This window comes from Aristolochia californica, unplaced genomic scaffold, assembly GCF_029961685.1.
Source record: "Aristolochia californica isolate CCGP_79_NKW_82.1479 unplaced genomic scaffold, dmAriCali1.0.hap1 SCAF_2, whole genome shotgun sequence".
NCBI lineage: Eukaryota > Viridiplantae > Streptophyta > Magnoliopsida > Piperales > Aristolochiaceae > Aristolochia > Aristolochia californica.
The window spans coordinates 43,058,913-43,073,841 of record NW_027181881.1 but is presented as its reverse complement, the minus strand read 5'-3'; the positions used below and the strand labels follow the sequence as shown (position 1 = coordinate 43,073,841).

Here is a 14,929-nt window from a genome sequence, read left to right as displayed (position 1 = left end):
GTATGAAATTGATATTGGTAATTAAAACGGGTAATATAGTATCTCTTACCTGTGTACAGGCTACATCCCTATTCATCCATCTTATTCCCATCGTATCTGTCTACGGCGAAGGTGTATAAATCTCGCCAGATGACTCGATATCCTAATGAAGTCGACTTAATAGCAATGCCAAACCCAGAAAAAAAATTCGGTCGTCTACTCCAGCTGCGGCCTTCCGGCCGAGAAATAAATTTTGATTCTATGAGATCAGGTTACCGTCGTTGACTGAACGCAGCTGCCACGGCTTGCGTCCTTTTGACTTGGAGATGTGATGGGGAATCTGCTCAGTGGGAGCTCTTAAGTGCGAATAAAAGTTAATGCTTTTTCAATTCTTGATTGGGAATGTTTGTCATTTGACAGATGTGAAGTTTGTGTATCACAGGGGAGCAGGCCTGATCACTTTTCACCGACCAAAGCATCAATTAGGCACACTTTCCAATTCACAGACGAGAGGACAGGGAAGAAGTTTAAATAGCAAGATTCGCCGTGATATGGTCGGGTTAAGTTTCCGGGTCGGTTCTGGTTTTTCTCGTGAATCGTATCACGAATTAAATGAACTTGGTTTGGTCTGGGAAGGGTGGCGTCATAACGGCATTGGGTGCTTAGTCGGAAAGAATCAAACGAGGGCTTTTTGGGGATTTCAAACCCGACGCCGCGGTTTAAAGTAAAACAAATTCTCGAGAAGATTGAAGAAGAAGACGAGAAACGCGTTCCCAGAATCGCAGGTCGGTTTCAATAACCGCAGAAACTTCCTCCCCTTTTCCTTCACCCCCAACGGCCACAGCCTATAAAATTACCCTTTCAGCTTCTCCAGCTTTGCTTGTCAACTCCCAAACCCCATTCTTTCTGCCTCCTCTTTTCTCCCCTCTCGCAAGCGATTCTGTTGTAATTGGTAAGCTGTGATTTGACTTACTATTCGGACCATGGAATACAGGCCGCTGGACATCACCCTTGTCTCCGCCAAAGATCTCAAAGATGTCAACCTATTCTCCAAGATGGATGTCTATGCCGTCGTTTCGCTCGGCGGCGATCCTCGCACCACTCAGCGGACGCGCACCGATAAAGAAGCCGGCAAGAATCCTACATGGAACTTCCCCTTGAAGTTCTCTGTTGACGAGATCGCCGCACAGCAGAACCGCCTCAGTCTCCGTATATTGGTCCGGGCTGAGCGGGGTCTTGGCGATCGCGACGTCGGTGAGGTTCATATTCCGATCAAAGAGCTTCTTGATTCTCCGGGCGACGGCAAGGCTCCGCAGTTCGTTAGTTATCAGGTCAGGCGCCCCTCCGGCAGGTCCAAAGGGATTTTGAATTTATCGTACAAGTTCGGCGAGAAGATCACCGCTCCGGTGTCTAAGCCGCCTACCGCCGCCGCCCATTTCTCGAAGTCCGACGAGCCCGTTATGGCCTACCCGCCTGGTCCCAGTACCGCGTACCCCTACCCTCCGCCTGCTGCCGGCGCCTATCCTCCGTCCGGCAACTATCCCCCGCCGCTGCCGCATCATCCTTACGGGAACAACTATGGGGCTCCTCCTCCGGCGTATGGTTACGGGTATCCGCCGCCTCAAGCAGGGTATGGATACGGGTACCCAGGTCCCGTGGTGCAACCTCAGGCTGCCCCGAAGAAGAACAAATTTGGGATGGGGCTTGGTGCGGGATTACTGGGTGGCGCCTTGGGTGGTTTGATTATCGGTGACATGGTGTCCGACGCCGCGGACTATGATGCCGGAGGATTTGATTTCTGATCGAGTCTCCTTGTTCTTTAATTTGCTTCATTTACTTGTAAACCTTGACAGATAATGTTGAGTTCTGTTGCCATCGGTTTGGCGAAGCGAAGTATACCTTGGTTGACTTCTTTTTATGTGATTGCTGTATACCACTGGAGTTTATTTTACTTTTCAATGAATGTAACATATAGTTTCCTCGAATCTTCTTTGTCATCCCTTGTGGACTTGGTGCAATTGGTTATGAGGAATGTGTTTAATGTGTTAGAGCAACAATTATTCGCACCCGATGAATCGATTGATGCCAAATGCTAATCTCCATGTTAACTAAATGGACATTGATGTTGGCTTATTGACAAGATTAGATGTTTCTCAAGATTGTATCGCATTCACCCCGAGCAATTTGAGGCAAATCGTAGAACTCAAAATAATAGTGTAGTTGTAAAGGGGTATAACAAAACTAATTGCCTTGATTATTATGAGAACGTAACTAATATAATATAATTATGGTATTTGGACAAAAAAAATTATTTATGTGCTCAAGTGTAAGTGGTTTAATATAAACAATAGTATTGTAATAAGATAAATGAGTGATTTACCGATGTTAATATCTCATTTACTTGGTGCAATAATAACCATTTTGCATAAACGTTTCAAATTGAACAAGTGCATTATATGGAATACACAAAAAATAATGGTTTGTTACGTGTAGTTTAGAGTGTGGATATGAGGAATGCGTTTGATGTGTTAGAGCAACAATTATTTGTATCCGATGAAACAATTGTTTACTAAAAAGAGTTGTCAAATGTTAATCTCCATATTGACTAAGTGGACATTGATGTTGGCTCATTGACAAGGTTAAATGCTCCTCAAGATTGTTTCGGTATATTAGTGGTTGAGGATGAAAACAACGAATAAGATATAAGCAAAGAAGACAAAGTTCTACTAAAGGATGAGCACGATGAAGAATAAAATGAAGCAGGAGAAAAAATAGAAGTCGATAAAGAAGGGGGAAGAAAATGACAAAGGTATATAATGTTGTTAGACGATAATAAACCTGAATATTTATTTCATACGTATATAACGTTAGTTTGTGTAAAATAATTCATCTCAAATATCGAAAGTGCTATTTTTTCTAGAAATAACTTTTTCTCCGATTTTTCCTCTTTTTTTCCTTTTATATAGGGACAATTACAGTTTTAACGACAACTAGCTGATCTTAAAGGCGGCGCGGCTCGGAGACCGGCGAGTGGTTCACTCTGGGTTCGTGCGTTGAGTTAGAGTTTGATAAGAACTCCACTTACCCGCCTTTTCTTTGATCCGGTGTCAACTTCAATCTCTTCCTTGATAAGCACGAAAACCCTTCATGATTTGCACTTTGCACTCGACTCAGGCCTGAAGCAACTGGAGCAGGAAATGACCAAAAGAGCTTTCTTCCCGTACCCAACTTGCCTGATCAAGAGGGACATCCCTTGTCATTGACTCCAACATATTTATGCGCTTCCCATCCACCTCTAGGGCCCTTCTTCCATCCACTTATAAATCGTTCCCTGCAATTTCTTCCGATGGTCGTTAACGCCCGTGGAATTCCCTGAAAGCTCCTTCTCCCTCCTATGGCTGCCCTCTCCATGCCCTCCTCCTCTCCTCAGCTCTCGTGGCCCCACCCGGACGCTAACCCTAGTCCCACCCCCAGTTTCGTTTCCGATCCTCACCTCGATCACCAACCTCAATCTACGCACTCGGCTGTTGCAACGAAGGAGGACCCCGCGGACGAGGAGTCTGAATCCGCGCCGTCTAATATTCCTTTGCCACCACCTATCCGAACGTCTCCCTTCGAACCCGATACTCGTAACCCTACTTCGCATAATTCTCCCTCGTCTTCTTCGTTGGTTACGACTCTTCTTTATCTCTCCTTCAATCAGGATCAGGGATGTTTTGCGGCGGGCACCGATCACGGTTTCCGCATCTACAATTGCGACCCCTTCCGCGAGATCTTCCGTCGAGACTTTGACCACCGCGGCGGGGGTATCGGGGTGGTCGAGATGCTCTTCCGGTGTAATATCCTAGCACTTGTGGGAGGTGGGCCCGACCCGCAATACCCTCTTAATAAGGTCATGATTTGGGACGACCACCAAAGCCGATGCATCGGGGAGCTGTCTTTCCGCTCTGAGGTTCGGGCTGTGAGATTGCGGCGGGACCGCATAATTGTTGTTCTTGAGCAGAAGATTTTTGTCTACAATTTTGCGGATTTGAAGCTCTTGCACCAAATTGAGACCATTCCAAATCCCAAGGGGCTCTGCGCTATTTCCCAGGCTTCTGGGTCGCTCGTGCTGGTTTGCCCTGGGATGCAGAAAGGGCAGGTTAGGGTGGAACATTACGGGTTGAGGAGGGCCAAATTTATTATGGCCCATGATTCTAGGATTGCATGTTTTGCCCTCACGCAGGATGGCAAACTGCTTGCGACGGCAAGCACCAAAGGCACTTTGATTAGGGTCTTCAATACTCTCGATGGGGCGCTGCTGCAAGAGGTATGAAGATATTCCAGCTCGTTTATACACTTTTTTGTCTTTACAATCTTGTCATTAGAAGTTAAATATAAATTCAAAAGTGGAGTTCTGGGCTACTTGCTTGTTAAGGTCATATTATTTCCCTCCTGTTTATACATTTATAATTTCCACAACACCCCCCCCCCCCCCCCCATCAAACATATTGCAAATCCAACTAACAATTGATTGGTACTGAAGGTCCTCTTTAAGGGATGAAGTCAAAAAGGAAATTGATGCTTTCTGTGAATTTAGTTCTTTGGCTCATTGGTCCAGTAGGGGTCTTTCTTTATGCGAGTTTTGGGGCTCAAATCACGAGTGTGACTAGCATTTGTGTGTGTAATAAATATTTGAAAAATAATGCCTCTTTAAAAGCATCTTAGGAAATAGAACTAGCTTTGATTTCCTTTTTTCTTTAATTTCCTTCTCCATGTAAGTATAAGATACTGGTCAGATACCAACTTGACTCTAATAATAACCGTTAAGAATGATTAGAATGTGAAGCATTTTGAGGACTTTATGCTGATTATTCTACAATTTTTGTAGTTCTATCTACAGTTTTCTCATCAATATGGAAGGTGCTTCAACCAATTTCTCTACTTGTAAAGATAAAAAAAATTTCCTCTTTTTTCCTGCCATAACCTTTTAGCTGATGGCCTCTACTGCTAATTGAGCAGTTATTATGCTTCACTGCCCCTAGAGGGCACTTTATTGGATTTCCTACTCCATTTCATGCCTACATCTTCTTTACCATGCCTCTGTTAGCCTGGTTGTCGATGATTTAGATTGATATGTATCAGGCTTGATAGCTAATTGGGATGTTGTGATTGCTATTACTCATTGTGAATTTGTGGTTGTGCCCTAATTTGGAAGTGTGGGGCCCACGTGATAGGTGCTGGTTGGAGTCTGTACTTATTGGATATTTGAGTTAACTGTATCATATTGGATACATTTGGAGTGAATTTCTAGGACTGAAATGGTTGCATCAAACAAACATATTACTGTAATTAAGCCGTATGAGAGTTTAGATAATGAAGACTTCCTTTCTATTCAGATTACTTCCATAAAGTTGAATGGGTCCCATTACATGAATTGGTCTTGAATATTCTTATGTTCTTAAAGGCCAAAAGCAAAACCAAATATATAAAGGATGATCCTCCCAATCCCATAACTGAAGATTAGGAGAGTGACGACTTAGTTGGTCAATAGCGTGGAGTCACGATTCAGTGATCATATCTTGAGTTTTGGGATTTCAAAAGAGATGTAGAATACACTGGCCTCAATTTTATCCTAGGAGAGCAATCTGTCTTAGAATATCTGAATTGTATGTCCGATATTTTAATATGCAGAGGGGTGACAAATTAGTCACTGATTATTTCAGAAATGAGGGGTGTTTTATAGGAATTCAGCACCTTTCACCCCTTTACTACGAATACAGATGATATTCATAAGGAGAAGAATCACATTCAGGTGGCAAGGTTTCTAGATAGTCTTGGACCTTAGTATGACACTCTTTGGCTGCAACTGTTAGCTAATAATGATGTGATTACACTGAAACAAGCATTTAACCATGTAATTTGAGCAGGAGTAGTGATAGGTAAAATTGAAAAGGATACTCAATGATGCAACTTGTCTCAATCTCCACTCATCATTTAGTAAGTCTAAGAGGCGAGGTCGCGGGGAGAGTAGTAGAGGGTATGGTAGAGACTCTTGTACTGGAGGCCATCGATGTGGTGACAGAGGGGATAAAAAGTGTGTTCATTGTGGCCGAACAAATCACTTTTCTTATAAATGTGGGGAAGAGTTTGGGAAGCCAGCATGGGCAAGCTCCACTAGGGCAAACATAGACTATACGTCGCACACTGGCCCACAATAGGAAATACAACAACCATTCTAGAGACTTGGTCAATTGACTTCCATGCCTACCACTACTGCTACCACTGAACCAAATTCCTCTTCCTCAACAAGTGTCACAGTGGTGGGCATAGGTATGCCGACACTGAATGTGCCTCCCTCTCCTTCGGATCATCGATTCAAGAACATCCACATAAATGTCAAATATGGTTTCGTTGTTTCAATCTATCACTTCTTCAAAGTCCTATTGACATGTTAATTTAGCCGATGGATCTACTTCCCCCATTCAGGGGGAGGGCACTGTGCACACTACACCTCAGTTATCCTGTAGTTCTATTTTATTTGTTCCAAACTTCCAAGAATCTTTTGTCTATCAGTCATATCACCAAAGCCCTACATTCTTTTGTAATATTATTTTCTAATGCATGTGTATTTTAGGACTTGCAGAAAAAGAGGATGATTGGTTTCGAGCATGAGAAAGGATGGCTCTTCTTATTGGATGATGTATTAATTCCGAAGGCGATGACACTTACAACTAAAAATTCTCCATGTCTATGGTACTTGTATCTCGGACATCCATCACTAGTCAAACTTCGTCAGCAGTTGATCTTACCTTTGATTTTGAGTACTTGGGAAACATCGTCGGGCTAGTTTCCCAGCTAATTCTAGTCATATCTTTCAATTTTTTGAATTAATTCACTCAGATGTATGGCGCCCGTGTTGAGTCTCTTGTCCATTTGGTTTTAAGTACTTTTTTTTATTGACGATTTTAGTAGAGTCACTTGGGTGTATCTCCGATGAAAGAAATTCAAAGTTTTTGATGTATGTGTGTAATTTTTCAATTCAATGAAATAAAATCAATTTGGTGCTAATGTTCATATTTTTCATACCGACGATGGCCTTGAGTTTCTCAATCATAAGTTTACTTCTTTTTGTGGTTTACATGGCATTACTTATTAGACTTCCTATATATATTCTCCCCAACAAAATGGAGTTTCTGAACATAAAAACAAATATCTTCTTAAGGTAAAAGGTCATGTACTTCTCATTCCATCTCCAAATATGTCTCTTGATTTCTTGTCACCCTCCTACAAGTCCTTTGCTTTGTTTTATCTATGTTTACTATTCCTTGTTCAGTGCAAGATGCTATAGCTTCACCTAAGTGGAGACGAGATATGGATGAGGAGATGGATGCTTTAGTATCTAGGGGGACATTTATCTCAAAAAAAAAGGATCTAGGGGGACATGGAGTCTTTGTGATCCTCCAATTGGGGCTGCTATCATGGGGTGTTGTTAGGTGTACACAATTAAATACAAAGTTGAAGGGACTATTGAGCGTTACAAGGCTAGATCGGTGGCCAAGGGCTATACACAAACCTTTGGGGTTGATGTATTTGAAACATTCTGTTGATTTTTTGAAAAAAAGAAAAACTTCATTGACTTGATGTAATTTGAGTACATGAGCCTCTAGATATAATAGAAGAAACAAGTAGAATTCAATTACAATTAAACTATCTTTGTCCCAATTACATCCAAAGTTAAACACTTAAAGATAAGTCCTAGAACAATTGAACAACTGATCATAAATAGAAGAGTAACAAAGATAAGCCATATTAATTTTGGCTCTTGTGAGACTTCTTGTTGTGAGAGTCATATAAGACTATTTCATACTTGTTCTTTAACACATTCTCTCCAGTTGCTAAACTCACCTTGGTTTGTATTTTGGTTTCTATAGCTGTTAATAAAGGATGGCCATTGTTTCAACTAGATTTTGAAAAGGCCTTCTTGTATGGTAATCTGTAGGAGGAGGTTCATATGAAGCAACATATTGGGTATGTTGCTCAAAGGGAAATAGAGAAGGTGTCACGGTCAAAGAAGGCCATTTATGGACTTAAACGAAGTCTTAGAGCATGGTTTGAAAAATTGATCAATGTGGTAATACAGTTTGGTTTTTATAGTAGCCATTGTGATCACTCTATGTTTTTTTCTAGAAAGGAAAACTAAGATTGTTGATGGCATTATTTTGTTTGGGAGTGACCTCGAAGCGACTGAGTAGATAAAAACGTATTTGGCCACACATTTTCAAACATAGGTTTTAGGATAATTGAAATATTTCCTTGGGATTGAGGTGGCTTGAAGCAAACAGGTGTTGTTCTATCTCAGAGGAAGTGCATCTTAGATATGCTGCAAGTGTATGGTCTCTTGGGAGCTCGACTTGTAGATACTACCACAGAAGTCAATGATAGCCTTCATGATTTTAAGAGTCCTATAGCTAAGAACAAGACACAATATAGTTGTCTAATGGTAAGTGAATTTATGCTACTATTACCAGGCCTGATATATCATTTCCAATGGGAGTGGTGAGTTAATTTATGGAAAAAAATCCAAGGAAAATACATTTAGAATCGGCTCTAAAGTATTTGAAAGGTGTAGTTGGGAAAGGCCTTTTGTACACACGTAATGAGAAGATTGGTGTGTTGGGATATTCAGATGCAGATTATGCTGGTTGCACGATGGATAGGAGGTCTACCACTGGGTATTGTTGTTTTATTGGAACTAATTTAATGAGTTGGAAAAGGAAAAAAAAAAACTATAGTAGTCAGATCTAGCGTCGAGGCAGAGTATAAGCCGATGGCTCATACAGTAGTGAGCTTATATGGGTGAAATTAGTTCTTATTGAATTTGGAGTTTATATTCCAGAACCTATGGTTATGTGTGACAATCAGGCTGCCCTATTCCTAGCCTGTATCCAAGTATTCCATGAGAGGATTAAACACAGAGGTCGATTGTCACTCCATTAGAGATGTTGTTATGCAAGGGAAGATAGTTACTCCATATGTAAAATCCTCATAACAGCTAGGTGATGTGTTTACAAAGCCCCCTGGGAAGAGTGAACATTTGGTGTTTTATGACAAACTGGTCTATTTGATATTTACTCTCCGGCTTGAGGGGGGTATTGAAATACTGGTACAGGAGTATTTTGGTCATTTCAGTCTAATATGAATCTCAGCAAGTTACAGCAAGTTACATTTCATGTCAGCATTCTAGTTTTGAAATTTCTTTAGATTCTGACTTGTATTTATGAAGATATTAGGATGTTTGTAATGAGGGACAGAATTGTTCCTTTCATGTAATCCTTCGCTTAAGTCAAGAAGATATACGAGATTCAGAGCCCTCACTCAATGCAACACACTACTGCTTCTCTATTCCTCTTCTCTTCTTATTTTTCCCTTTTTCTTTTTCAATCCATTCTATTTGCACTTTTACAGTCGTAATGTGTTTTGTGGGAACAATCCAGCTGAAGTCTACAGAGATAGGAATTGGCCTTTATTCTTGATACATGCTTTTTCTAGATTTCTATCATCATGGTGTTACAATTTAGCAGAACATGCACAAATGAAGCTATATTTTGAACTATACTTTTTGTTGACTTTTGAGCCGCTCCCTAGAAAGAAAACTTTCAAAAGTTTAAGATCTTGAGTACATCATATTAGAGTAAGTTGAGAAAAAAATCTATTAGAAAAGAAAAAAAATAATTTCAAGCATAAAGGAGGAGAAAGGGAAAAACCTAACCAATCTGATACACTGATTTACTAGTGAACTTCTGGCGTTTTTGGACAAAATAATCTGGATATGGTTTTAAAATATGAATTTCAGATGATATCTTGAACATTTTCTGGACATTTTATACAGGTAAGAAGAGGTGCTGACAGGGCTGAGATACACAGTCTTGCATTTTCTATTAATGCACAGTGGCTAGCAGTATCAAGTGACAAGGGCACAGTCCATGTTTTTAATCTCAAGGTTAACCAGGAATTACCAGGAATTGACAAAACCCGCACTTCTTCCAACCCCAATCTCCAAGTGACATCAGCTAGTTCATCTCTCTCATTTATTAAAGGTATTTACTGTTAAGTGGATAAAGAGTTGTCATTGCTTTTGTGTTTCTTGAGGGAAAGTAATGAGGCTTCTGCTTACATATTGGGTAAAGACCAAGCAAATTTCGTGTAAGTTACAAGATTGGTTAGATATTGGTTTTGCAGCTGTAAGCTGGTACTACCAGACTAGCCCAGAGCTGCCCTCTAACATTTATTTCTAGAAAAAAAAATCCTTGAACTTTGCTCACACCTTTTATCCTCTTGCAGGCGTGCTACCAAAGTACTTCAGTTCAGAATGGTCAGTTGCTCAGTTTCGGTTGCAGGAAGGTGCTCAATACGTTGTTGCGTTTGGGCACCAGAAGAATACTGTCGTAATACTCGGCGTGGACGGAAGGTATGTTTTCCTTTCCTTGGTTGGAGATGGTAGAATAATTTGTTTCTATTGATATCCCTAAAATTCTAATCATTTTTGAATGCCACTATCTGCAGCTTCCACCGTTGTCAATTTGATCCAGTGAATGGGGGAGAAATGAGCCAATTGGAATTCTACAACTTTTTGAAGCCCGAAGAAACTTTCTAGAAGCTGGATTATTGAGGATGACAATCGATTATCAATTTTATATTCTTTGAACTTTATGTAAATATGCGTAGAAGTTTTAAGCTTTGCAGTTAACTTCCTTGTTGGTTTGTTGTAGATACAACTGTGAATATGCAAATAATGGAACCTGTTACTGATCTGGGTTAGATCTTCCTTTTGTTTCCTGTAAGTTGAAGCTGGCGCGGTCTGTTTGAAGTGTATATTCTGTGGGTATACGGCTGGAGAAGCGTGAGTGCTGCCAGAATGTGAGGTTGAGATTGCAAGCCTAATGCTCGGGTGTCCTTTAATGGAGACACAGATCCAACTGCCGGATGTATTAAAAAGTAGGGTTTCACCTCTCTTCCCTTGACTAGCTTGGCTAGATATGCAAGGGAAGGCAAAAAAAAAAAAATTCCTCTCCATAAGAAACACCACTACTAATTTTCATTTTGTTAAAAGTTTTTTCTTGTAGTTAATTTGGATTTATATGGTGTTATAAACTGAAGTATGGCACTTTGTTTACTTTGAAACATTTAAATTAATATGATCTCCTCCGAAGGGGATGAGAGAGCCTCCCCCCTGGCCATTTGTTTCTTCACAGAAAAACGGATAAGATTCCTGGGCTCCCCTAGCCCCCTATGAAGCAAATTCCACTAAAATCACCATTTAACCTCCGTTTTCTAGCAAACCACAATAATTTAACCACCCTTAATCTTGCAAATCTATCTTTCACCAAAAAATAAAAATAAAATGGACCAGTCTGTCGAAAGTGCATTTACCCCTCAACCACAGATGGCCAGAAAATGTCAAATGATACCGTACATGTTCAGAATTCGGTGAAATATTTTGGGGTGAAATACAAATAGTAGAAAGATGATCCAAGTGCCAAAAGCCGCATTGACACCAACCTCTGTTTGTGCAGACGCAGACTCGCTAGTATCTACATCACCTCGAAAGAGAGACTGACCTCGATCTAGATCTAGATCCCGAGTAGCTAGCACTGCGACTCCGAGAATAGCTCCTCCGAGAACGTCGTCTGCTGCGTACAGGAGAAGAGCTACAAGACACACTCCTTGAGTAGCTTCTCCCCCTCGGAGACGCACTACGTGAGTGTGAGCGGTATCGCTTACCCCGATGGTAGTGCAGTGATGGTGATCTAGAATAAGACCTAAAATGGTATGGAGAGTATGATCGATCTCGCCGCCTGTAGTATGGTGGTGACCTGCTACACCGGGAGTAGGTGCGAGAACGAGATCTAGAATATGACCTGTATCGCTTCCTGGAGTACGGTGAATGGCTGTAGCGAGATGGGGTCCTTGATCTGGACCTTCCCCGTCTCCTATAGTAAGGAGAGTAAGATCGATCCCTCTCGGAAGAGTAGCGAGGAGAGCTGTAACGGCTCCGAGAACGCCGCCGCACTGCCACAGAAGATATCAAGAATGATTTCGTTGAACATCAGCATGCCCTGAGGACCGTAACTAAGTTAAAATACTCACAAAACTCTTACCACGAATAGTTTTCACACCTAGGTATCTACCAGGGGTGGGTGTCCGACCCCTCCGCCTCTTTGCCTGCGCCAAGACAGAAAACAGTGTCTAAGATGCTCGAGCAGTAATCAAGAAGGTAGATGGTCCTACTAGGGAAAAAACATTTAACTGAAACTTGGCATATAGCAATGGAAGTAGAAAATAAGTTGAGATTTCACACAAACGGGAAATATAAATAAAACGGAACATGTTAACATTTGCTTGAGAAGAGAAATGCAGGGCATACAACCCTCTGGTTAAATGGTCTGATATATGTTGCTTGAAGTTTGATTTGTTTAGGTTGTGGTAAGGCGTTTGGTGAAGAGATGCTGCTCACAGCTACCCTGACGTCAAGAACACTTCAGGCGAACAATATAGAGCTAAAAGATATCAACAAGGTAAACTGGCTCAAAATGTAATAGAGAGCTCATCCAACGAACTGAGTAATATGCCTAACAAATGGAAACCATGTAGCAAGAAAAAATATGCTTTACCTTCTCTACAGCGATAACACGACCTTCTAATACAGATCGATTCAAATATTTGATGCATCGGTCTGCATCTTCAACAGTGTCCATAGTCACAAACCCAAATCCCCGAGATTCTCTTGTCCATGGATCAACCACCAAGTGAACATCAATCACCTGCACACAACAAACATCCAGGACAAAGAGAGAAGGTGAAAAACACCTCTATATGAATCAAAGGATCAATACAAGCAGGATTCATTTTTTCCTTGGTGGAACAAAAATTTGAGAAGGAATTGTGAGAGATTTTAGTAAAAACCAACACAACCGAATAGGAGTAGATGATCCTACACAACAAGATCTTGAAGATCAGCTCCTCTCTTTTGTCAGCAAATAAAATCAGAGAAAAAAATGCATAGGTAACATATGATAAGTCATATCCTGTGGCTAAAACTAATACTTAACCACCAAAAAAAAAAAAAGGAAAACACAGCAAATTACATAAAAGTCGTTGCACTAACCTATAAACTGCTCATCACTTGGATGAAGTAACTTAATGGATATTCCTAGCTATCATTCCCACAAATCAAATAAACCTAATATTTCGGTACCACTTTCAGAACTAAACCTAGATCAGGGGTGGCTTGGAATTTGAAAATCAGAAACAATCAAGATGTGATAGACAAAGAGAACAATTCGGAAGGAAAATATAATAAACCAATTCCATCTCAACCGTACACCTATTCTACCACTAAACTTGTCCAATTATAATAGGGTACAAATCAAACGCCTTACATGTTTAATGGTTCAATAAGATAGCAGTCTCTAGCCTTTGTCACCATGACATATATTTTAGAAAATAGTTAACCAGGGTTTATTTAAAAAATTTATGGGTTCAAATAATTTTCAGTATTTGTCACTTATTTTTTACTCACCTTTTACTTAACTCCTTAGCCCAACAAAACACCTCTAACCCCTTCCAAATGAAACAGGTAAATGAATGACTAGAATATAGGTGGGATACGTATAACCTTTACTTTGACATGTTTTTAAAATTTTAAAAGCCCCAAGTAAACAACTAGTTCACTGAATCCACCATTTTGGCTTTCTTCCAGCTTATGAAAAAGCTCCCGAGCTAAGACAAGTAGAGTCATAATACTAAATACTGGAATCGGAATTTGTCACAACGAACAAATGCTAGAGGCAAATATGTGTTACAAGTAAAAAATAAGTTAAAAAGATGACTTACAGTTCCCTCACTAGAAAAATGTTTCTCAAGATCCTTCTTTGTAAGACGAGGGGATAATCCCGTCACGTACAAGTTATTCCCAGGATTTTCCACGTCAACAGATTCCCTACTCCAGTCAGTCATTACTTATTAGAATTAAACAGGACACAAAGCACTAAAACATTAAAAGGCAAAAATGTTTTACCTAGAAGGGCTCCTTGATCTAGAACTGGACCTGGACCTGGACCTGGACCTCGAGCGAGACCTGCTATCCCGACAAGAGAAAGGAGAGTAGGAGGACCTGAAAGGCAAGAGCAATTAAAACAAAAAAAACAATAACTGGCCGCTGGGTCTACTATAAGCAACGAAGTAGAGAAAACTCACCTTGATCTCCTGGAATACGACATCTGCGAGGCCACAGCACAAAAAAGTAATAAATCAATAATGAATGGCATAAACAATTGTAACTCACAATTAATCCTCACTTTGAATTGCAGCACGACAGGTAATTATAAGATCTCAATTTCTTTCGAACTAACCCCGAAAATCCTACATGTAATCCAATTTACCAATCATTCCGAAAAACTGTGAACATATGCAATGACAACTCAACAGGAACTGCTCCTCCCTCGCCCCAAAATTTTAAAAGAGAAATATGTTTTTCTTTTCTTTTTTTTAATTTTGAAAGACAAGACGCAATTGAATATAAATTTTCTTTGTGAAGCCGAAACGTGATAAGATTCTAATGAAAACATACAACAATACCAGCGTTCATAAGGGTACAGAGACGAAGCTTACAGACGATCTCAACAGATACCAAATGCTTAAGGAAAACTCATCAAGAAACCCAAGCGCTAAAAACGATCAGTACACCGAAACGAAAGTACGAGAAAGACATCTTACCATAAGTTCCGAAGGACGACTCTATCTCCCGCTCTCTTTTTTCTCTGCCAAGGCAAATTAGGGGTACGAGAAGAAGACTTAGAGGATAAGGAATAAAAAGCGAGGGCTGAGCAGAAGCTTCTGGAGCTGCGGACGCGAGAAGCTTGTTAAAATCCCGTTCATTGGATCCATCCAAGTCCGGACTTTATAGCGG

The 14,929-nt window shown here is 40.6% G+C and overlaps 3 protein-coding genes across 5 annotated transcripts; 2 read left to right on the top strand and 1 right to left on the bottom strand.

Moving 5' to 3' along the window:
* Positions 1-806: 806 nt before the first annotated feature.
* LOC137956718 (protein SRC2-like) lies at positions 807-1,964 on the top strand. Its single transcript, XM_068804310.1, has one exon. The coding sequence runs from the start codon at positions 963-965 to the stop codon at positions 1,779-1,781; it is 819 nt and encodes a 272-aa protein (XP_068660411.1). The 5' UTR covers positions 807-962; the 3' UTR covers positions 1,782-1,964.
* A 1,341-nt stretch (positions 1,965-3,305) lies between these two features.
* LOC137955752 (autophagy-related protein 18a-like) lies at positions 3,306-11,023 on the top strand. The gene is made up of 4 exons (XM_068802862.1): positions 3,306-4,288; positions 9,851-10,058; positions 10,303-10,429; positions 10,525-11,023. The coding sequence occupies exons 1-4, from the start codon at positions 3,374-3,376 to the stop codon at positions 10,613-10,615; spliced, it is 1,341 nt and encodes a 446-aa protein (XP_068658963.1). The 5' UTR covers positions 3,306-3,373; the 3' UTR covers positions 10,616-11,023.
* A 286-nt stretch (positions 11,024-11,309) lies between these two features.
* LOC137956771 (serine/arginine-rich splicing factor SR45a-like) lies at positions 11,310-14,836 on the bottom strand. Of its 3 annotated transcripts, XM_068804390.1 has the most exons (7): positions 14,737-14,829; positions 14,218-14,240; positions 14,039-14,134; positions 13,855-13,960; positions 12,633-12,782; positions 12,120-12,183; positions 11,310-12,030 (listed from the first exon to the last, which is right to left on the bottom strand). In XM_068804390.1, exons 1-7 carry the CDS (start codon positions 14,737-14,739, stop codon positions 11,558-11,560), a joined length of 915 nt encoding a protein of 304 aa, XP_068660491.1. In that variant the 5' UTR covers positions 14,740-14,829; the 3' UTR covers positions 11,310-11,557. The 3 variants fall into 3 exon arrangements, with proteins under 3 accessions (XP_068660491.1, XP_068660492.1, XP_068660493.1); XM_068804391.1 differs by lacking the exon at positions 11,310-12,030 and having other exon boundaries at positions 12,126-12,482; positions 14,737-14,836; XM_068804392.1 differs by lacking the exon at positions 11,310-12,030 and having other exon boundaries at positions 12,126-12,518; positions 14,737-14,835.
* Positions 14,837-14,929: the final 93 nt, after the last annotated feature.